The sequence below is a fragment of the Molossus molossus genome, unplaced genomic scaffold (genome assembly GCF_014108415.1).
Source record: "Molossus molossus isolate mMolMol1 unplaced genomic scaffold, mMolMol1.p scaffold_m16_p_21, whole genome shotgun sequence".
NCBI lineage: Eukaryota > Metazoa > Chordata > Mammalia > Chiroptera > Molossidae > Molossus > Molossus molossus.
In genome coordinates, this window is record NW_023425357.1 from 16,598,119 (window position 1) to 16,621,826 (window position 23,708).

General features: G+C 59.1%; 1 protein-coding gene across 1 annotated transcript in view; it reads right to left on the bottom strand.

Annotated features, from left to right (window-relative positions):
- Nucleotides 1-3,767: 3,767 nt before the first annotated feature.
- CHST8 (carbohydrate sulfotransferase 8) overlaps nucleotides 3,768-23,708 on the bottom strand; it is a 56,278-nt gene continuing 36,337 nt past the window's right edge. Inside the window, exons 2-3 of the mRNA XM_036275956.1 lie at nucleotides 5,430-5,467; nucleotides 3,768-4,874 (exon numbers count right to left, since the gene is read on the bottom strand). Coding sequence (XP_036131849.1) covers nucleotides 3,768-4,874; nucleotides 5,430-5,467 — 1,145 coding nt within the window. The remainder of the gene's footprint in view (nucleotides 4,875-5,429; nucleotides 5,468-23,708) is intronic.

The window sequence follows — 23,708 nt, forward strand, 5'->3', positions numbered from 1 at the left end:
CCTACTCTCTCTTGACACCCCCCCTTTTGAAGTCCCACCCAGATGGGGGAGGGGCAGAAGCAACTGTTCTCAGGTGGTCCCAGACCCACCAGACCCCTGGCCACCCCTGCTCCTGGTCACCATCTCGCAGCTGAGACTCGTGTGCAGGGTGAAGAGTCGGGGAGCAACACGGCCTCACGGCTAGGCCAGGCCACCAGAGGGACCGGAGCTCAGGGCTCTCATATCCCCTCCCCCCCTCCTGCAGCGTGGGTGAGCGGACCGTGGCGCCCACGTCCTCTGAAAGGGCAGCCGTGGCCACCCCCTGCCTCCCATCCCCACACTGGGGCAGCTCCCCCAGCTCTCTCAGGTGCCAGTTTACTCCTCACCCAGGTGGTTGCTCCCATCAGCACAGGGTCCCTAGAGGCGAGGACGGCGTTGTTTCAGCCCTGCCCACCCCCAGTCTGGAAATCCCGTTCACTCCCGAGCCTGTGGGTCCGCACGAAGCTCCCTGTGCTCAGCTCTGGGTCCTGCGGCGCGTGGGTGGAGTGGGGAGGGGCTGCCAAGGGGACATTTCCAGGGGTGCTCCCCAGAGAGGGTCAGCTAGGAGGAGCTGGGGGTGAGGGGAGACCACCTGCCAGCCCCAGGGCTCTCCTGAGGCTCCCGAGCCCCACCCCCACCAGGGGGGCAACTCCAAGGTCGAAATTGGCAAATGGGAAGGGAGGGTTGCTGAAGGACTGTCCCTCCTGCACTGCCTGTCCACCTCCGTCCTGGGCCCCTGTGTGGGAGGCCAAGCCAGGGGGGACAGTGGGGAGTAGGAGGGTTTGGCTATGTCCTGGAGCCCGGAGGTCACACCTGACCGCCGGTGGGCCTCCGGTCTCATCTCCTTAGAGGACTCAGGTCTTCTGGACCCACAGGACTCCGGGAGGACCCTCGGTCCGTCCTCTTCACCACTCAGAGAGCAAGGCTCATGCCTGGGGAGGCCCGGCAGGCACTCCACTGTGGGCTGTCTCAGAAAGGCCCTCATTTGGAAAACAAGGCTGGAGAAGGGCTCTGGGGGTTCAGTGGTTATTTTCCCAACTCAGTGGGCCCGCTTGACCCCTGGGAGGAGCCTGTGGGCACGTACTGGGTCTCTGACCCAGAGAGCCCCTCCCTCTGGACTACACCCACAAAGGGGGAAGCAGATAAAATGGGGCAGGGACAGACAGCACATGATGTCCCAGAGAGGAGGGGAGACTATCCACCTTACTCCCACCCTGACACATGATACAGGCTCACACACATACACTCCCTCACCCCAGACAGATAACTACCACGCCACTTACACCGCCACACCCAGACACAATACAGATTCACACGCTCACCCCCACACCCAGACACACATACCCACGCAGCCACAAAGATGTACTTACACAGAGACACAGACACATAGATACACTTTGCTGTGTTGGCAATTAGGTCCACAGTCCCCAAGCCCTGGGGTTGTACAAGGCTTGAAGCTGGGGTGGGGGCTGGAGCTGGGTCCAAAACTACCTCGGTGGATTCAGGGTGAAGTCTCAGGACTGGGCCTCTGGAGGCCATCAAGGGGTGATCATGGTCAATGCCTGGACTGTGTCACCTGCCATCACCACCCAGAGGAAAATCCCCTTTGATGGATGTATTGTGTGTGTACATCTGCCCGACTCAGGTCTGGTTGTTTCTGAGAGGTGACACAGTAAAGACGTGTTTTCCTACCCCTACAACACACACACTCACACTTACACACTCAGTCACACACATGCACACTCACACACAGGCTCACACTGTGGGAGGATGTCCCAGGGCAGTCTTGACTCCAAGAGGCAGAGTGACCCAACTGGGCTTCCAGGTGTCCCCGTTGCTAAGCCGATGACCAGTGACACTGCCTCAGGCTTGGCTGAATGCACCCGTGACCAGAGACCTGTCCCGCACTGTGAATTCTGTCTCACTCTGAGCACCACAGCCAGGGGCAGCTGTTTCTGGGTCATCATTAGCCCCCCTGCCCCCCTTACACTGACCTGGCCCTGGCCACGGTGCCGGTGGGTCAGCCTCTGGCTCTCTGAGCCTCTCGCCATCTGCCTTCCTGCCTTCTGCACCAGAGAGGCCCTCAGGCTCTGCCCACAGCCTCCTCCCTGCTGCTCTGGGTCCCTTCTGTCAGATGGCCCAGGCCGCTCCAGCTGGAACCTGAGGGTACCCTTGCCCTGCTCAGGGTTCTTGGACACGTGTCGCCTGATCACGGCAGCCTCGACTCCTTGCTCCGCCTTTATATGTTTCCAGAGACCAGGGTGAGATGGAGCTGGGATCCAGGGCGGGGTCCAGCGGCATGTCTCCTGGACTGCAGCGTCTCCTTCTCGGCTCCCGCAGCTTCTCCCCTAGCCAGTGGGAACAGAATGAGAGCAGTCTCCTGGGACAGGTCCCCAGAGGGGCCACAGGAGGACCGAGAAGGGCACGCAGCAGACTCCTAGAAGACAGGCCGACAGAGAAATGAGACCGAGAACTAGGCAGACAGACAGACAGACAGACAGATCCCTAGCAATAGTCACGCAGCACTTCCTGTTACAAACAAGACCCCGAAGCAGCCACAGCCACAGCCACACTCAAAGCTCCAACACTTTCTCTAAGACCTTTCAGGAAACACCTGGATTTTGACCATTTCAGAACCATTTCTGTGTAAAAATGTATGCTTTTGGAGAAGTCTCCGCTCCAGCTTCTCTCCCCCTCCCCCAGAGCCGTTGCACCCAAGGGGCAGACAATCCTGACACCCCTGAGGTCGTTTTGTCAGGTGAAAGGAGCCAGGGATCAAGGCCAGGGTCTGGGGGTCTGCAGATGGCAGCTTTGGTCTAAAGCCCTGCTTAGCCCAGCGGTTCAGAAAGCCAGGGATGGCATTACCCCCTGCCCGGCAATACCACACCCCCTGAGACCCATGTGCCCTGCAACATTGAGCCCAGTGGCAGCCCCGATGGCAGCTTGCCCAAAGAGCTGGTCACTGCTCTGGCGGTCCCTCAGAGGGCCCCCACAAAGAGCAATGACAAGCAGAGACACCAGCGGGCCTCCGTGGGACAGGTCTGTCTTTTTGCAGGATGAGGGTGCTGGTACTGAGACAGGCGGACCCAGCTGACTGAGTCCTGGCCTCGGAGGCCTGAGTGTGAGGTGCTGATGCGGACCTGAACGGAAGCCGCTGGGTCCTCTGCTCCTGTCCCATGCAGGCCACTCCGGCCCTGGACTTCCGTGCATCCACCCCGCGGGAGCCTGGCTCTGGCTGCTCTGGGGAGGGAGAAAGCGCCCCGGACAGCACCCGGCCCCGCACCAACACAGAGAGTAGACGCTGCTGCTCTGAAAACCGTGTGCTTTATTGGAACCTCATTCCAAGGGAAACGCCTCCTGGGTCATAGAAAAGCTGCAAATCATGTGGTTTGGTACAAGGCAATGGCGAAGGGACTGCAGAGCATCCCTTACCGCGGGGCCCTGGTCCTCTGGGCCTCAGACTCCCCTCCTCACTCACCCTGGCTCCTGGCTGAGCTGGGGGTGGCAGCTGGGACTCCGGGGGTGTCCAGCTCACACACACCCTCCGGATCTTCCTCAGCCAAGGAGTAAAGGGCTGGCTAGGAGACGTGGTCTAGGGTCCCCATATACGGCCTGAGCCGCTGACCCCCCCAGAGGACCTGTATGGGCCACAGCTCCGCAGCCCCCTGGGTACATCTGAGCTCCTGGCTCAGGAGCCGTGCCCCTCGGACAGGTGAGCGGCCGGGCAGGGCGCCCCGGCCCGCCGGCCCTCAGTACAGGTCAGCGAAGGGCTTGGAGTAGTTGAACATCAGGTAGTCCATGTAGTAGAAGTCGTAGGCGCGCTGCCGCTGCGGGGCGGACAGCTGCGCGAAGTACTGGTGGGTGATCCGCGCCGTCGTCCGCGCCTCCTGCGAGTGCCGGTCCTTGAACCGGGGGAAGGTCAGGTTCCGCGGGGCGCGGATGAGGCTCAGGAAGAAGTTGGCATCGTCCTCCATGCTCTCGAACTTGCCCACAAAGTCATAGTCGATGAGGCAGGGGCTGCAGAGCCGGCTGACGTGGTCCCAGTGGATGTCCATGCCCACCGGCCGGTGCACGTCCAGCAGGTACTGGACGAACTCGGGGAAGCGCACGCCCGAGCCGGTCCGCAGGGCCTCCCGAGACGCGTTGGCCCGGTACCGGGCCAGGATGGCCTTGCCGAAGACCGGGTGATAATAGCTATTGGGGTGCTCGAACTTGTCGCGGAAGGCGGAGACGAGCCTCTCGAAAGGCTCTCGGACGAAGAGCATCTTGGTGTAGGTGCTGAGGCGGTGCAGGATGCCCTGGCGGTCGAAGGTGTCCAGCCGCTTGAGGGCGCTGCCGTAGTGGACGGTGTTGTGCTGGATGTCGGCGGTGGAGGGCGCCAGCCCGGCCAGCACCATGAGCACCCGCTTCCAGTTGGAGCAGCCCGCTTTGGGGACCTCGCAGTACAACACGCGGTGGCGGTCCTCCACGAAGATGCGGGACACGTGGCGCGGCGTGACGGCCCTGCGGCTGCTGCTGGCCCGGTACTTGGCGCACGCCTCCCCCATCACCCGCTTGCGCTCGCGCTGCCTCTGCTGCAGGCTGACCGCGTGGCCGTCGGGGGCCCGCGGCGCCGGCCGGGCCGAGGAGCCAGCCGAGCTGTTGGCCGGGGTGCCCGCGGCGGCTGGCATTTTCTTGATAAGCAGCCGCCGGCGGCGCTGCCGGGGTCGCAGACGGGCCCCCATGTTGAGGGGTGCTTGAGGTTGGTCAGGCACCAGCAGGTTGAGGCCTTTCGGGGCCCGGCTGGACAAATCGCGGGTGACCCTCTCTGTGGGTGCCTTAAAAACACCATCCTGGGAACCGCCTGGTGGGAAGTCCTGGAGCAGGAAGAGAAAGGGTTACCAGAATGGACAGGGTACTGGGCCCTGAGGGTCACACAGGCCAGGCCCTCGCTATGGCCCCTGGCCGCGGTCCCTGCCCACTCTGTGACAGTTTTTCCAAGGTAAGGGAGAGGGAGGCAGGCTGACCCTGCAGGATGTGCCCTCTCTGGTCTGAGCTCCCTCCAAGCCCTTGCCGTCCCTCCCCGCTCAGCTGGCCACGACCTGAGGTGCAAGTGTCCTTTTGGCCACAAGATGGCGCAGGGCTCCCAGGAACCCCGCCTGGCGAGTGGGAAGGGACGGTGGGTATGGTGGCTGAAGGAGACTGGCTCAGATTTACCGAGTCAATTAGCACTCTCCAAAGCTGCCAGCCAATGGGAAAGGGAAATTCATGGGTCCAAAGCCCTGGGCTTTGTTCCCAAGGTTCCTGGGAAGGACCGGACACATTTTTCTTTCTAAGAATGGGTTTAATGTGAGCTCCAAATTTCCTTCCCTGCCCTTGCCAACTTTCCCCAGGCTGCCCATGCCGAGATTTATCTGACTCTCCGAACTCACATCGCTGGCCTGGTGTAGCCTGATGTCGAATTTTACTCCTGAAAAGCAAACAGAGAGGACAGTATTAGCAGCGGAAGTACCATGTGGTTCCCAGGGACCTGCTTATGGGCTTTTGACCGTGGGTGACACGCAGGGAGGGCACTTGGGGTAGGCTCTGTGAAAAGGCAGTTCATGGGGGCCGGAGGAGAGGCCTGGCTCAGTGTGAGGGCTCCTGCCCTCCCTAGCCACATGGAAAATGGGGGTACCTCCCCGGTGACCTGGCGGGTCTGGAAGGCACCCTGCCCCAGGGTGCCCACATACCTGCCCAGTGGAGCAGCAGGAGCCTCACACTGTCATTAAACCAGAGGGGGAAGGGCCCTTCAGAAAGTCCTGTCCACTCTGTGCCCTGTCGGCCCTGCCCTGGCTGTAGCTGATGCGCACTTTCTGGACTTGGAATATGACACACTTGCCCCCACACCTTTGCACACACCAGGCCTGGGATTGGAACACACTCATTCCCCTCGGACTGGGGTCTCCCCCTTACTCCGGAAGTTCCCTGACTTACCATCCACTTTGCCATGTTGGCCGCTCCCGGACCCGGGGCTCTGGGGATGAGCTGACCACACCCTGAGCACAGAGTCCAGGCACAGAGCGTCCAGCACTCACTGGCCACACTCCAGAACGTCCCCTCTGCCCACCAGGGTGGCCGTTGGCCTGGGCTGGGGCTGGGTTCTCCCAGGATGCCGAGCACTGGGGAGGCGAACCTTGGGCCAGAGGAGACAGTTCTGCTTCATACCTGGTTCGGTCTGTTTTGGGGAATGTCCTGGAGGACAAGAGGATTCCTTTCGGGGGAACTTATTTAGGAGTCTGGGCCTCCTCCCCCCATCCCTGCCTGGCCATCGACATCAGGGGCTGCTCCTGCCCCCGTGCCCTGGAGTGGTGGCTGCTCTGGGGCTTTGCCCAAAGCCAGTGACAATCAGAGCCAGCCACCCCTGAAACAGGCGGAGAGCCAGAACTGCCAGCTGACGTGGCCACTCCTGACCTGGCCTGGCAGCTGCCCTGGGCAGGGTGTCCCAGAGGCCAGTACTTCCCCGGTCACCTCTGTGTGCTGGGCAGAGGTCCAGTGGCTGAAGCCAGCTGGTGGGACACCCGGATCTTCTGCCCTTCACCCAAAACCTCCACTGACTTCTCGGTGAGATCGTTTTAAGGTCCAGCCACTGCTATGGCCCTGGTCTCATACTGGTCGGCCTGAGGATGTGCCCCCATCTCCTTCATTCATCAGCATCTGAAAACGGGGGTACCTGAGGTCGCCATGGACTGAAAAGCCCAAAGTCCCTGAGCCGGCTGGGGCCTTTCTGGAGTCCGAAGAGAGGTGGGCATGAAGGCAGAGTTGGGCACATTGAGTCTTTCTTCTGCTGCAGTTTTTAAAAATATGTTTTTATTGATTTTTTTAGAGAGAAACATAGAGGTGAGAGAGAAACATGATTGACTGTCTCTCGCACGCCCCCTACTGGGGATTGAGGCCACAACTGGGGCATGTGCCCTGACCTTCTGCTACAGTTTTGTTTGTTTGTTTTTTCTTTTTCTTTATTGATTTTAGAGAGAGAGGAAGGGAGAGTGAGAGACATAGAAACACCGATGAGAGAGAACACTGACTGGCTGCTTCCCGCACACTCTGCACAGGGGACTTGGCCCACAACCTGGGCATGTGCCCTGACTGAGAATTGAACTGGGAATCGAACCAGTGACCTCCTGGTGCAGGGGTCGACGCTCAACCACTGAGCTACATTGGCTGGGCTTCTGCTGCAGTTTTATTCATCGATCCTTTTGGGCTTGGAACAGGGGTGCGCCCTTCCCTAGGCAACGCGCAGTGTCCACACCTTCCTGAGCATCTCGAAGGTATGTGCGTGCGTGTGTGTGTGCGCGCGCGTGTGTGTGTGTAGGTGGGGGCTGAGCTCTGAAACAGGCCTTCTGGGCTCTTCCCGGGACGCTGAGAGGCTCCATGTAGAACTGGCTGCACTCCCGAGGGTATGGGATGTGAGCAGGGGGTGCCTGTCAAGAGCCTTTTAGAATTAAGCCCCTTGCCAGGGTCCCCTTCTCAGCCCAGAGCCTGCTTCCTTCCTGCACCCTGCCCCCGACGGCAGCCATCCCCAGAGAGGGCCCCCCCAGCTCATTTTCTCTGGCACATGGAACTTCCTCCCGCAGCCAATGATCATCGACTCCCTTCTCCAGAAGGGACCTACCACACACTCGGCTTCCCTCCACACTGCCGGGTTTCCTTAATTATTTTCTTCTGGTGGCGGCAGCTGGCTCTGCTAAATCACCTCTTCCGCTCAGAGTTTCAGACACAGGCGTTTACTCTGCTTGTCAACCCTGTCAACTTGTCAAGGTGCGATGGCGCTTATTTATATTCCTCTTCTGGAGCAAATGAGTCATGCCAGACTTGGCCAAGCGCGGGGCGGTGGAGCCACGTACAAAAGGCGTCCTGCCAGCGAGTGGAGTCGGGCAACGATGTGTTTACTGTGGTCGCAGCCCCTATGGCTGTGACCTCCCACCTGCACTGTCCCCACAGCCTGGAGGGTGGTGGGCTATGGGGCCTGTCCCACTTTCTCCATGCATTCTGGACAGGAGTCTCCGAGGCTGGCCCACACGGAGGCTGGTAGGCCCAGAGCCCTGGGCACAGGCTGGAGAAAAAGTTCTAGCGGGACAGAGCCCAGCGCTGGGTGAGTCTCCTGACCTTGGGCCACTTTTGTTTAACTGAGCCAATCTGGCTGCAACTGCCCCCTTTGCAAAGAAAAACTGTCGGTGGAAAACCCAACAACAGATCCTAGGAGGAGATTGAATTTGCCACAGGGTGTATACTCCCCACTCTTAAACCTATGGCAACTGGTTGGGTAAAGACTGCCCCTTTGGAATAAAGCGGCTACTTTGGAATAGAGACAGTATTTTAACAAAGAAAATGTAACAAGCTCTCCCCCTTCCCAGAGGCCCCATGTTCCTTTTCCCACGGGGGAGGCCGCTCCCCTACACACTTCACATAAAGGCCAAAGCAAAGACCACACCCGCTTTCAACAAGGGAAGGCCAGGAGACTTGGGCATCTTGACACTGGGATCTGCGTACCACCCAGTGGGCTGCGCTTCAGTACCCCGGACAGCTCATGAGAGCCGGGCAGGCCGCTGGGGGCCTCTGCTGCACTCCCAAGGAAGGACTGTCACCAAGAGCCAGCAGAACTGGTGCAGTGGGGGACTACGAAAGCCCCTCCCGACCCCCAAATGAACATACAGTCTAGATAAAAAACACGGGGCTTTCTGAGCCACACAAGCCAACAATGCTGCCACACAGGACAGGGGTTCCCATGGCCAGTCATGTAAATGCCACGTTTACTGTCCGAGTTACCTGTCCCCTCCTTTCAACATAACATTAACAACCTGTGAGGGAGCTCTTGCCCCCTGCACTTCGGGGAAAAGCAGACAACCCCTCTCTCTGGACGGATGACTTCGGGGAGCAGGGGAACGCACACCACAGTGAGCTGGCATCAGTGAGGGCACCCGAGGTGTGAGTTTCCGCCCTGCCAAGGGAAGGACAGGGCGGCTGAGGGTGTGTGAAGCTGGTTCTTCAAATCCGCCTGGGCAGCCCGGGTCTGGGGCAGAGCTGGGGGGAGGGCCCCCTGGCACGTGAGCTGTGGGAGTGGACGGCCCCTTGCCCCATGCGAGTCACGGGAGGGAGGCTTGCTGGGTTCAACTCAAAAGCGCCACATCCCCATGACAGCTTGTGTAGACAGGTGACACCGACACGGGTGGAGACGGGACCCAAGTGCCTCTGGAGCCCCTGGCCGATCAGGTTGAGGGTGAGTGACCGCTGTTCTGGTTGCTCAAATCCCAGGTCCAGCAGTGGGGGCGGGTCCTGCCGCTCTGAACAGGGGCTGGAGGAAGGCAGGCCTCGCAGGAGTCGGCCCCACAGGGAGGGCCCGAGACAGGTGTGCAAGCCTGGAGGAAGGCCGCCGGCCCGGGCAGCCCCGCATGGCCACTCAGCCTGTGGGACTCACACAGCAGTGATGAGCCACAGGGTGTGACACAGGGGTGCTGGCAGGAGAAAGGGCAGCCAGGGTGGTGCCCACGGGGGTCAGGGATGGAAGGTTTCTGGATGATGGACTGTATTGGTCAGGGTCCTCCAGAGTAACAGCCAATAGGACAGGTACATGGAAGAGTGGGGGAGGGGTTTATTTTAAGGAATCGGTTCCTGCAATTGGGAGATCGGCACGTCCAAAGTCTGCAGGCCCAGGCGGGAGACCCGGGGAAGACCTGAGCTGCAGCTGGCGGCTAGGGGCAGCCTGGAGGCAGCATCCCTCTTCCTTGGGTGCCCTCAGCCTTTTCTCCAAAGGCCTTCAACTGATTGGGTAAGACTCACCCACATTACGGAGGGTAATCTGACAGAGTACTATGCTAAGTGAAATAAGCCAGTCAGAGAAAGACAATATCCCATGATCTCACTTATGTGTGGGATCTAATGAACAAAATAGAACCAGAGACGTGGAAGTAGGGAACAGACTGATGGACCTCAGAGGGGAGGCGTGGGGGGAGGGGGAAGAGACAAACCAAAGAACTTGTATGCATATACGCACAACCAGTGGACACAGACAAGTGTGGGGAAGGTGGAGGGTGAGGGGGTGGGAGGAGGGGAGGAGGCGGGGAGGGTGTCAATGAAGGAAAAAGGAGGGACATCTGCACTACTTTCAACAATGAAGGTAAATTTTAAAAAATTATAATCTCGCCTAAAAAAACACCTATACCGGTGTTTGACTGAACATCTGGGCACCCGGGCCTGGTTAGCACAGAGTGAACCATCACAGGGGTGTAATTAGTTTCCTAGGGCTGCTGTAACACACGGCCACAAAATTGGTAGCTGAAAAGAACAAGAAGGTATTCTCTCTGGAGGCCACGTGTCTGAAGTGAAGGTGTCAACAGGGTCACTCCCTCCGAAGCCTCCTCTAGCTTCTGACAGCCCAGATGTTTCTTGGTTGGTGGGGATTTAAGTCCAGTCGCTGCCTCTGTCTTCCCATGGCCGTCTTCCCTAATGACTTGATCTTAACTTGATCACATCTGCAAAGACCCTATAAGGTCACGTTCACAGGGACCAGGAGTTGGGACTTCAATATATTGGGGGGAGGGGCACAATTCAACTTATAACAGGGGGTAATGTGATTTCGGGGGGCTTCAAGAGCACGCTGGAGACAGGGCAGCACCAGCCTGAAGGACGCGAGAAGGTCTTTCCCCGGCGGGGTTGGTTCGCTTCATCAGGAGCGGAAGGTGGTGTTAGTTCTCCACGTTCCTGTGGGAGGGACCGAGTCGGGCCATCTGTGTCAGGGTCTGGCACACAGCAGGAGCTCGGCACATGCTTGTGGACACGCTGATGCTGCCTGGACGAGAGCTGGCCCTGGGGGAGGGGAGGGGCACTGGGCTCCTCCCTCCAGAAGTCAGGCCCAGGGTTCTGGCTGGGGTGCACCAACCCTGGGCAACGACTTCTCCAGCTCGGCCTGGCAGCCTGGGCAGGGTCTGCATGTCTGGGCTGCCAGCCAAGTAGCTGGAAGCGGACAGGAGCTGCTCCGGCTGAAGGTCTGTCCACCCGCCCAGGCTGCGTGGGGTCTGTGGGGTCAGAACTAGGGCACACCCAGCTGGCGGCTTTCCATTACCATCTGCGGGGCTCAGGCCAGAGCCTACGCTTGGGGCTGGGCCTGGTGGTCGCCATGCCTCTGGTGGCTCTTTCTTCTCCCAGCAGATCAGGCTGTGCCCTTTGAGCCCCGCACCCTGTGTCACCCTCTGCCTGGCCTCACTGTGAGTTGCTCCTTTCATCTGGGCAGACAGTTAATGTATGCAAATTAGATGCAAAACTAAAGTTTAAACACATTCAGCAGTGAGAGGGCAGCCTGGACCCCAGGCACAGAATTCGGATGGAAGAAGCCTCACCGGAGGGCCTTAAATTCTCCCTTGTGTTCCCAGGAAAGTCCAACGCTTTACATTCTTTGCTAGGGCCTCAGTCCGCCTGCAGACCAGCTTCCGTCACAGCCATGCCCACCTCTGCGGCCCCAGGGTACGGGCAGGGGAATGGGGTCCCAGGTAGTGAGGCTGCCCCGGAGGAGGTACCGGCTGCTCCTGGAACCCAAAGGTGGCTCTGTGGACCTTGGGGAAGGGCAGGGGTCAGGCCAGACCTGCTCCTGGGCTGGGCCCTCTCCTCTGGCCTCGGCCTCCACCAGCTGCTCTGGGAAAACCAAACGCAGAGGCTTTGGGTCTCTCCCTTCGCTGGAGAGTCTGCTCTGAGTCGTAGTTTTTCACAAGGGGTCGATATGTATAAAGAAGGAGGAGAGAGAGAGAGAGCGAGAGAGACCTTGGCCAAGTCCCTTGCCTGCATCTGTAAAACAGGACAAAATACCCACCGTACAGGTCTGCAAATGTGCAAATGAAACGATGCCCAGTGCGGGGCACAGAGCGAGCCCCTGGGATGGAGGCTGCCAGTTCTTAACACCTGGCCCCCCCAGCAGCCGGGTCCCCTGAGCCAGCTCCTGCACTGGCACCGGGCTCCAGGAGCTGCCGGCACAGGAAGGACATGGGAGCCTTCCCGTCTCGGGCTGACAGTCACCTGACGTCTCTGACCGCTACTTGTTTTGTTTGGCAATTCCATTCCCTGGCCTCTGTGATTAGGACCCACGATTCGGCTGGGTAGTTCCCTGTCAGCTCAGCCTGGGCTGTGAATCCCCCTGCAGCTGACAGGCGCTGCTTGTCAGTCGGTCAGCCAGCCAGTTAGCTGCTCTTGGAACCCAACAGCTGTCCTGCCACTCCCCACCCACTCATCTGTCCATCACTCGGGGGGTGCGGGGCGGGCGGGGCCCCTGGGCATCTTCTGTGCGCCTGCCTGTCCACCAGGGAGGGGTTCTCAGCTCCTGCTTTGAAGCTGTCGTCTGTTACACACTGCGGGTGACTCCGTCGTGTTTGGTGTTGTGTGTGGCCCCCGCACACGTGTGCCATGCACTGAACGGCAACTCCACGTGGGGGCAGCAACGGAGGACAGGGCAGGCAAGTGTGTGCTGGGGAAATGTCAGCAAGACCAGGGCACCAGGCGAGGGCTCCCTCTGGCAGCGACAATTACTGGCACCTGAGAGTGACAATGGCCTTCCTGGCAGGGCTCGGTGGCCTTGCACCGTGAGCACAGGGCTCCCTGGATGAAGGGACGTGGAGGCTGAGGGGGAAGACCCGGCAGGACCAGGTGGCTGGCAGGGGCCAGCAAAGCGCCTGCGGTCCCGGCAAAGGCACAAGATCTCATCTCCCGAGGTCCAAGGGGAGCCCAGCAGGGCTTTACGCTGCGAGTTACTTTGCATTTAAGCACCATTCTGAGCTGACGAGGCGAAGACAGAAACAGAACAGCCGGTCAGCGAACATTGCCCGTGTCCAGGCAGATGTCCGAGGCCTGCACTCAGGCGCTGACGGCACAGAGCGGGGAAGACAGAGAGGCCATTTCAGAGGAGTGGTTAGCAGGGTGGCGTGCGGGTAAATGTTTCACAACGGGCTCCTGGGTGACGGAGAGGAGCCTCATTTGTAGTGTGTGCTGATTTCTGTGGGGTGCACTCATCATGGCAGATTTCGAGCTACCCCTGTGCACGTGGGCTGGGCCCCGTGGGCTGGTACGGGCCAGCTCCCGCACACCCCAGCATCCGCAGGACCGGGGACGCCTGTGAGCAGGGTAAGAGGGGCTCTGGCTTTAGGCTAGAATCGTGGGTGGACACAGGTGCCCTTTCCGGCAATGCAGGGCAGATCGGCGTTGAGTTTGAGATGCCTGTGGGTCTCCCTGATGTAGATGTCCTGAGAGCAGATGGAGGTGGGGGACAAATACATGTGGGCAGGGACACGCTCCAGGGCCCGGGGAGAGTGTGGGACCAGCACTTCTCAGAAAAGAGAAAGCATTCCTGAGGCAGCCAATGCCCCAAAGCCCTGGCAGCGGGCCTGGCCCGAGTCCTGCCTTTGTCCGGAACCCACAGGGAGCCCTAGCGTCGGCTCTGAGCAGCTGTGGCCGGTCTGACCCATGGACATAACAACAGCTCCCGTTGGGCTGTCAGCGCACCTAGCAACCGCTCTCCAGACAGCTCTGCAGGAAGGGGTCTAATTTGGCTTCAATATGGGTGAATTCCCACCAGGGGTTACCAAGAAATAAAAATGAGTGAGTCACACCGGAGCTCGAGGAAAGGTGGCCCCACCCAAGGGCCGCCTGTTCCCAGGAAAAGGGGCAGCCACGCTGAATGGCCCAGCCCTGTGACAGGCACTCCTAGACTGGGACGGAATCAGGCCATCGGAGGATGCCAGGGGGGCAGCCTCATTACGGAGGGGCCCAGCCACCAGATAATGATCAGTCCAGCCCTAGCTGGCTCCAGGATGTGTCGTTCCGGCTGCAGCATCAATTACTGAGTGGCCTGTGGCTGTCAGAACGGTCACAGCTGTTGCCGAGATACACTGAAGAGCCACGGAAGCAAATCCGTCTGAGCTGATGCTTCCTTGGAGCGCCCCACCCCGCAACCTGCTGCAGGGGTCTCTCTCCTGGGGGGGGGGCTCTCCAGGCCCCTGGGGCAGCCAGGCTCCTGTTAAGGGCTGCCTAGGGGCTCAGGGATGGATGCACTGAGCCTCATAAGAGAGCCCCGAATGGCTGCGCACCAGCGGTCACCACTGTTCACTGATCACGTCCCAATTCTGGGCAGCAGACCCCCCCCCCCACTCCTGTGAACAGGCAGCTAAAGCTCCAGGCCCTTCCCCTGTCTAGTGTCTCCGCAAGCACCATGGGGACCACAGAGGGACAACTGCATTTCAGGGATCGTGCTCTGTGCTCCCGAGCAGAACAGGGCCTCCGGCAACTCTCAGATCGAACGGGCAAGGCTGGCGGTGCCTGCAGCACTGGGAGCCCTGGCCGTGGGTCCAGAGGTTCTCCGCCACGGGAGAGCTGCATGCACATCTGAGAGAAGAGGGGATGCTCCACAGGCGAGGCCTTGAGCCTGGGGCTGGTGCAGCTGAGAACTGGGCCCCCAGCAGCTCGGCCGCCCTGAGACGGGTAAGGCCTGGGGTACTGACATTAGTCCTGGCCTTTGCAGTGGCTGGCTGTGGGGACAGCACCTCCCTAGACATCTGGACAAGACCACTTCCTCGCCCCACTGGTTGGCCAGCCCTAGGCTCGCCCCTGCCCAGCACCCGGGGTCGGTCTAGCAGTGAACCCCATGGCAGCCCCAGGCCACCGCAGGGAGCAGACATACTGCTGTCCCATGGCTCCATCCCAACGTACTGGGCTGCACTCCACACCCACACCACATACGCATGCAAAGACCCCCAGGCCCTGTGCACCCGCCCTGGGCTCATGAAAGATGACCAGTCCTGGGGTACCAACCACGTGGCTGAGTTAAGGGGGGAAGGGAGAGGGATCTGCTGCTGCACCCTCCAAGGTCTTTCTGGAGGTGACTGGAGAAGAGTGAGGCCTCCAGGAAGGGGGAACGGAGCAGGTTTCTTACATCCTAAGGAAGGTGAGGTCTGAGCTCGGCAGGGAGGTGAGGCGGGAGGGTGGATTCCGGAGAACCACTGCATATATGGCTACAGGGCTGGAGGTCAAGGGGAAAGTTGAGGGAATGTCTGGGGGAGAGGCCCCCACCCTGGGTTTGGCCAGACTGAACCAGAGACAGAAGACCTGCAGGCCGAAGCTCCCAGCTGGAAAGTGTGGAGTTTGGGGAAAACGGTGTCCAGACACAAACACGCCACCCAGCCCTTGGAGTTCTAACACCCGTGCCCCGCCGCCGACCCAGCGCTGCATAACAACACCCTCGTTAAGTCTGAGCACAGGAGGAAGTAGGACGAAACACTGGAAATGTCATCCAGAATTTCCACCACTGTCGTGCGGACTCAGAATTTGCCAATTTCAGGCTATCCCTCCGCCAAGACCCCTCCCCTCTCCAGCATGATGGGGACGTCTCCTGAACAATGAGAGGCCCCAACTGCAGGGAACTCGGGGTGGTGTTGGTGTTTGCCTGGCGGGGTGGGTGCTGCGGGGTTCCTGGAAGCCACCATCTGAAGCCCCCCAATTCCCCTCCAGTCTCAGCCATGACCTGCACCTCGGCGGCCAAGCCTGGGAATTAGACGCGTGGTTCTGCAAATAGAATGTGGTCCCCACGTAATGGCTGCTTCAAGGATGGCAGGGTCACTGGGAGAGGAGAGCGGAAGATGTTCTGAGCTGTTTTCTTGCTGCCTTTGAAGTCCGACCAGCGGCAAGAAAGAGCCATCACGGCGGTGGCGGGCGCAGAGGCGGCCCCTCCCCGCTGCGCGCATTTCCTGCGGAACGGAGGCTCCAGTCTCCGTCCCTGGGCATGTGTGGGGGGCATTTCTTTGCAGTCCTGAATGTGCTATTTCAAGACACAAAGCAGCCTGGCTCGTGCCTGAGGCCTTCCACGCCCGTGTGTGGCGGAGATGAGGAGCTGCCCGTGGAGATGTGGATGGGGCCATCCTCTCCAGAATTAATGATTCAGTAGCTGGGTAAGAGCTGCTCAGCCCACCGAGGCAGCTTCTGCAGGATTAAACGTCATTCTTTCTAATGACTTGATTTATGTCTGGAGGTTTACAGCCCCAAACAAAATATTGTGATGATGGCAATAAATCACACCGGGGATGCTTACAGTGGGGACTAGCCTGTTCTCTGTTTGCAGGGAGGTGACGGCAGAAGGAGGGGCTGTTGCGTAAGGCAGGGAGCCAGAATAAACATGGTGTCAGGCGCTGGGAGCTTGAACAGGGGTGTTGGGCTTCGGACGCCGGAGACTTTGGTGAGAATTTGTGTCTGGAGATGGCAGGAATTTTGGAAGAGTTGGAGATCCACAGGAAGGCTCTGTCCTGGGCGCCGGGGTCAGCGTATGGGTGGTGGACATCCTGCGAATGTCTTTCGCAGCTCTGTGCTCCTGCCTGCCCGCTGCATCTTCAGTGGGGACAGGAGCCAGCTGAGGTCGGGGCCCCGGGACCCACAGGTGCCTCCTGAGGGTCACACCTCTCCTGTGGGCTGGGGACAGCTGCTGGAATACACGGGGGCCATTTTCCAGCCTGCAGCTCTGTCTTGGGTGGGGAGAGACCTGGATGGGGCCAGGCTAGGAAGGTTCTGCAGGACTGAGCTCCTCAACAGAATGAGGACGAGTTGGGCTGCAGACAGGTGCTCCTGGGCTGGCATCTCTCACTCTGTGACCAGCAGAGAGCAATCCCTTTCGGCTGAGACCTCGCCCTGCAGCCAAGAGCTCAGGGGAACAGAATCCATAGCGGATTAGATAGACCCAGCCGGGGCTCAGGGAGAAACAGGCAGATCTTCTTCCCCGGCTCCCATCCTCATCCTCGGCTAAAGTCCTCTGTCAGAGATGCTGTCACCCATGCCCCCAACATCTGGGGCTGGCTGTCCCCATGAGGCAGGGCTGGAGATGGTCCCCACTAGCTCTGCGAGAGCTCCCTTCTGGCCAGAAGTCTGTGAGAGCAGAAGCCTCCTCACAGATACATTGATCCTGCCCCTGGCATCCACACGGAGGGGTGGGCGGGGGCGGGGGACCAGGGTCAAATTTCAGGGAAGGTCCCCTCACCCCAGGGGAACACAGTCGGGCCCATGTGCTCTCTTCCTGGGTCAGAGATGGGTTCTCAGAGGAGCTCCATGGCCTAACACGCCACACAAGAGGTTATGATACAGGGTGACTCAGGGGTGCTGCGCACTGGGGGAAAGCGATCCTTACCAGGTATGTGGCCCAGGTAATGCTCATGGCACAGTTAACCAGGGGTGTGGGTAGGGGGACCAGGGTGGGGAGAGGTTCAAGCGTTGCATAAGGAGTGTCTTCCACGTCAGATGTGATGGGAGCCCAGGGTGGTGCCTAGAGGATGGTCTGAGGGTAGCGGGTAGATGTCGGTGGTTGATGGTTCAAGGTCGAGAGGAAAGGATTTGAGATGGGGGCCAGGCAAGGGCTGGGGCTAGGCTGGTTGGTAGCTAGAAGAAGACGGAGGGATGGGGAGAGACACGGCCACAGGCAGGCTCCAGTCCAGCTCTGGAAGCCAAAGGTGTGTCTCTGGTTGTGCCTTCCTGGGGGCCAGTGGGGCAGGAAGCTGGCATCCCTGACTGTGTTGGCTTCCCTGACACACAGGGGATGGCACAGGGACAGTGGTGGTGGCCTCCCCAGGTCAAAGGTCAGCCAGGGCCCACTGACCACCTTGAGCAGCCCATCTGGCTGCTACAAATCTGGCGCACCCCCTTCCCTCAAAGCGGAAAGCAGTCTCCGTATCAGCAAACCCTCTGTCCATCTTTGATTAAAACAAGGGCCAAAAAAAAAAAAAGTTTGTTTTATAAAGTCTGGCAAATTTTGATAATGAAACCTTTATAACATATAATACCGAAACCTTTCTAATTCCAGGCAGATAAGGAGTAAGGGTAATGTATTTCAACTTCAGAAAGCAAGAAATAACCTTTATCACCTAATTTAACAACATTTCCGGGGAAAATATGTTACGAGAATGTAAAATGTTGTTTGAATGATAAAATAGGCTGTCTTGGACGGCCAGGATTTTAATTGCCGGAATCAGAGTCCAAACACACCTCCCCCCGGCGCTGACAGACGCCGCGGAGAACACGGTGTCCGTCAGGAGGCGGGGTGGAGAGGGTCACCGTCGCTCCCCTGTCTCCCCCGGGAGCTGCCGAAACCCCCAGCCGTCTGGGCTCCGGTGCCCGCCGCCTTGTGAAGTACGAATTGGTTCAGATATTAATATTAATCAGCCGACGCATTAATATTAATCAGGTAAAGTATCCTTCCCATGACAACAAGAGATAAAGGAATCTTATTATGTGGCAGATCAGGGAACACGGAATATCTAAGTGGATTTCCTTGGGACTCAAGGCACAAAAACACCTAAGCCTCTTAGGTTTGTCATCTCCGCAGGAAAGGCCGTAGGGGGTGCGCTCCTCTCCAAGGGCAGGGAGATGCTGCCCCAGTTAGTGAGCAGGTTGGTGGGTTCAGGCAGCCCCCACCCCCTTCCTCTGGGGCTCAGGCAGAGCCCTCCCCAGGGCAGGCAGGCTGCACAGAACCCGGCCCCTAACTGCCCCAGGAGAGAACAGAGTCTGCCCCTCTGTAGTGACTCATGCGGGCCTGTGGGCAGGCGCTGAGGATAAAGAGCCGCTCTTGGCCGGCCGGTGTGGCTCAGTGGTTGAGCATCGACCCATGCACCAAGAGGTCACGGGTTTGATTCCCAGTCAGGGCACATGCCCAGGTTGTGGGCCCGACCCCCAGTGGGGGGCATGCAGGAGGCAGCCAATCAGTGTTCTCTCTCATTGATGTTTCTATCTCTCTCTCCCTCTCCCTTCTTCTCTCTCTAAAATCAATAAAAGGAAAAAAAAAAAAGCTGCTCTAGGCTCTCGAGTGCTTCAGTGGGGTTGACTTTCCACCAGCGTTTCGCCCGGGGCAGCGAGTGTCAGAGGCCACTGCCAGGCCCTGGTCCACGTTCTGGGCGTCAGATCCAGGGGTCCAGGCAGCCCCGTTTGACTGCCTCTGCCCTTGTTCTAACCAGCACGGGACACTGCCTCAGGTGCCTGGGGCCAGAGGGTTGGCCGAGCAGAGGGTCACAGCAGGCCTTGGCCTGGGGCTGTCCACACGGGGCTGGGGGGGGGCAGGCTGCTCCCCTCCACAGAGTGCGGGTCACCTCCCCACGCGCGCCCTGGCAGGCCGCCTCCACAGGCTGAGGCGCATCTGAGCCCAATTAACATCTGAAGCACTAATTATTTTACTTGGGTGTCTAAGTCTGAGGATCCTTCAATTTCAGCTTAATTGGAGAAAAATGGTCATCAGTTACTGAACAGCAGGAGGGCGCTCCGTGCTTCCCCGACTTGACAGAGCCGGGAACCATGTGAGCAGATGTGTCCCCGCCGCCGCTGCGGGCAGCTGTGCCCGGCGAGAGTGCGGTAGGCGGGCCTCGGGCACCCTGCCCCGCGGGCCCTGGCATCTGCTGGGAAGGCTTTGGGCTGAGTTAATTACTCGCCTTTTTATCTTTTCCATTTTCTGCAACAGCATCTGTTGCAAAAAAAAAAAAACCAACGGCAAGAGGAGACGAGATTCATTATTAAAAGGAGAGCTTAGAACGGCCCCTTCACTCCCTCTTGTGCTTGATAAAAATCTGAGCTCATAATAAACTCCTCAGACCCTCCTGGGCATGGCAGGGAGCGGGGGGGGGGGGGGGGGGGGGGGGCTGGCAGGTGCATCTACCCACTGCTGAGGGACACCGGCGCCATCCTGCAGGGGAGCTCGGTCTGAGGGTCTGGTGTCCAGGGTCTCATGTGGGAACCACGAGACTTAGGTGCCCACACTTGTGGAAAACAAAAAAAAATGTTTTATTTTGCTTTGTCTATTTTTTTTTCCTTTGGTCCCCCATGGGCAACCAATTAGGAGCCAATCAAAGCTTTAGAATTAGGCCCTGGCCGGTTTGGCTCAGCGGTTAGAGTGTTGGCCTGCGTACCAGAGAGTTCTGGGTTTGGTTCCTGCTAGGGGCATGTACCTCGGTTGTGGTTTGTCCCCGGCCCCGGTTGGAGTCGTGTGGGTGGCAACCACTCGATGTGTCTCTCTCACATTGATGTTTCTCTCTCCCTCCCGCTCTATCTGAAGGTAAATGCAAAAGTGTCCTCAAGTGAAGATAAAAAAAAAAGCTTTAGAGTTAGGGTTTGGGAGGCTTAGAAGGGGAGCCCAGGAGCCGGGCTGCTGGAGGAGTGGGGGGTGTGGTTCTTGCTTCTGGCTGTCTGCCAACTGAATGGCCTGGCTGGCCTGGCCCAAGGCTGAGGTGGGTGGGCCTGAAGAGGGGGGTGGCCCAAGGAGGTACCAACTCTGTGGCTTTTCCTCAGGGACAGGCCCACAGGCCCAGGTAGCCCCAGAGAGGAATGAACGAGAGCCTGAGGAGAGTCTGTCCCTGTGCACACCCTCGTTGGGGACCAGAGCCCCCAGCCAGACATCGAGTTTTACATGCAGCTGCAAAAACCGTGACACGTGACAGGCCCCTGCTCAAGATGCATCCGGGGTCCCGGCAGGGTGGTTCAGTGGGTTGGAGCCTCGTCCCATACAACAAAAACATTGCAGGGTTTGATTCCTGTTCGAGGCACATATCAATCGATGTTTCTCTCTCTCCCTCTCTCTCTAAAATCAGTTACTATCCTGGGGTAAGGATTAAAAAAAAAAAAACTCATCCTCTGACCCTCAATGACCCCATAACCCTCCTCTGGTCACACCCTTGGTGACCCCTAAGAGCCCACTCACTGACCCCAGGAGGGTCTCCTAAGTGACCCCATGTGGTCACCACCCCTCAGGACATCCTTCTCAGGCCCCATTTCTCTCTCAGGCTCCTGACTGCCGTGCCTCTCCCCCTCCATGGGGGTCCCCGCGTCTCAGGCAGGCCTGGTGCACAGCACCCCAGTGCATGCCGGGTCTGGGTTCTCCCCCACCCCATCCCTCTGGTCTGTCTCTGGGTGCTGTGGCTGCTCATTCATGTCAGCCACGGGGGACCACCCCTGGCCCAGAGGCCCCGGGACTATGATGCCGCCTGTGGGCCAGCGAAGGGCCAGAACCACCCGGAGACCCGGCGGCCCTGGCCTGCCCGGCCACCGACCGCACCTCGTTCCCGAGGCCAACGGCGAGCCCACAAGCAGTGACCTTCCTCTGCTAGGGCTCCTGCCTCCCTTGGCCCGGGAGCCTGATCCTGGCCTAGAGAGCTGGGTCTCCCATCTCAGCAGCCTGGGGTCTGAGAGGTGTGGCCCCCTAGCACCCAGAAACCGCACAGGGGCCACCCAGGACACACCGGGCCCTCGTGTGCACTGAGCCCCCATCCTCGTCACATGTCGAGCTGCACAAGGGCGACTGGTAAGTGGCTGAGCGGGGACTTGAACCTGCCTGTCCTCGCCCGGGTCTGCTTTCCTGTCCACCTACTGCTTTCCCAGGGAATCGTCTCCTGGCTGCGGGTGGGGTCCTGCAGGGACCCGCCAGTGCCCAACGGGGCTGCCCCGTCTCCTCTCCTCAGCACCCAACCACCCACCATCCCACTCAGGGTGGGGACTCTCCTCGCCATCCCCTCCACCTTATCCTAACTGCTTCTGGAACTTCTGATGCTCTCGGGTGGGTGCATTCCCGGTGGGACATCAGCGTCCCGCTCTGACTTCCTTCTAGTCTCTCCCTGGCTGGCCGCCTCGGGTCCTGGCTGCCTTCCCTGAGCTGTGGGCCCTGCTCGCCCTCGCACCAAGGGCCTGAGCTGTGGCCCTCAGGGCCCCTGACCAGCAGCAGTTCCTCTGCCTGCAGCCGGGCCTCGCCTCTCCGCAGTGGGAAGCCAGTGGCTCTGTGCCCAGGGATGGACGTGTAACAGCAGGGCCCGCGGGCGCGGGAAGGAACGCGCAGGTCAGGGCCAGACCCTGGGCCGCCCTCTCCCCAGCTGGGACCCCAGGCCAGGCTGCGTGCAGAGCAGAACCTCGGGGAAGGAAGGCCCTGGTGACGGGGACGCCGGCTGCTGGGGGCAGGGCCCCGCTGCTCAGTGGCACGGACTGCGGGGGTACCCGCCGCCTGCAGGAGCAGTCCGTCCTGTGGAAGCTGCGGCTCCACTTCCCGCCAGCTGTGGGGCCTTGGCCAGTTCCGGAGCGTCTCTCGTCCTCATCCCCTCCCGTGGAAGGTGGGGTGACAGCGGGGACTGTGGACAGGCTACCCACGCTTGTCCACAGGACGAAGGAGGCGGAATACCCGCAGCTGGTAGGTGCCTGGGCATATTTATTTATTTAAAAAAAATTTTTTTTCTTTACTGATTTTAGAGAGAGAGGAAGGGAGAGAGAGATAGAAACATCGATGAGTGAGAACACTGATTGGCCGCCTCCAGCATGCCCCCCATTGGGGATCAGGCCCACAACCTGGGCATGTGCCCTGACCGGGAATTGAACCGTTGACCTCTTGGTGCCTGGGTCGACACTCAACCACTGAGCCACACTCGCCAGGCTATTCCTCTGTCTTTTTAAATGTCTTTCCTTTCTCTCTCTCTCTTTTTTTTTTTTTTTTGCATGTGTGTATACCCCTAAACAACTTATCTTTTTTTTTTTTTTTTTGCAAGGCAACTTGGAATTGGCCACAGCGGGAGTATTCACACCACAGAAACAGACAAATGTCACACACCAGGGCTTTGTTTGTTGTTCCCTCCCGCGCCCCAGAGTAGCTACCAGGACGTGATTGGTGGCAGGCCACCTCCTTGGGAAGGCGTCACCTTCCGGGAGAAGAGGCCACACCTCTGATTAAGGGTGCAGATCTGGGCGGGCACCCCCAGTATCGATAAGACCTCTAGTAAGGTCCAGGCTAGAAGGGACCCCCAAAAATCCGTCCCCTCGTGTTTTTGATCTGCGGCTCACAGTATTTGCAGGCCACTCCCTGAAGTCACACACATACTTAGCAGAGCTCTTCCCAAACGGAAATTATTTATGACTTGACATTCAGGGAGGAAAAGCAATTTCCTCAGATTGTCTGATGTCATGATATACAGTCCATTCGACACACGCGTGTCCACACAGACGGCGCCGCGGCTCCGCCCTCCGCTACGTTACCCTGAGTTCAGGAAGGATGCTAACTCGAGGAGCAGCTGGGGAAAATGCCTAGAGCACCTTCTAGAAAGATAGATGCCTTGGCAGGAATCACAGAGGGCACCAGCTATGTGGCCAGGTCATTGTTTCCTGGGGCTCACTGGGGTACAGCCGGGAAGCCCGGCCTCTGGCTCAGGGGGTGCCCTCCCAGCTCCCCGGCATGCCTGGCTGCACAGCTGCGGATGGGTCACACCTTCCCCCTGAGCATCCCGACAGACCACACTGCGGTGTCCAAGTTTGCCGTGACGAACTCAAAGAGCGTGCCCAGCAGCAGGCGAGTGGATGAACACGCCGCGGCATCTCCATGCCGTGGATGCGACTGTTCACAAAAACCGACAAACCACCCACGTTCACAACACGGGGAAGTTCACCAACGTTAGGCTGAGCACAATGAGCCATGTTGTACTTCCCATGGGGTCGCGCTTATATAAACTCTACAACAAGCACAACTAATCTCTGGCCACGGAATGAGATCTGTGGTGGCCTGGGGTGGGGGGGTGAGCAGGGACACAAAGGAATGTCCTGGGGGGAGAGGAATGTTGTGGATCTGGATTGGGGGGATGGTATACATTTGTCTGAACTCACAATGAATGTGTTTTCCTGTATGTCAATTACACCTGAATTATTTATTTATTTAT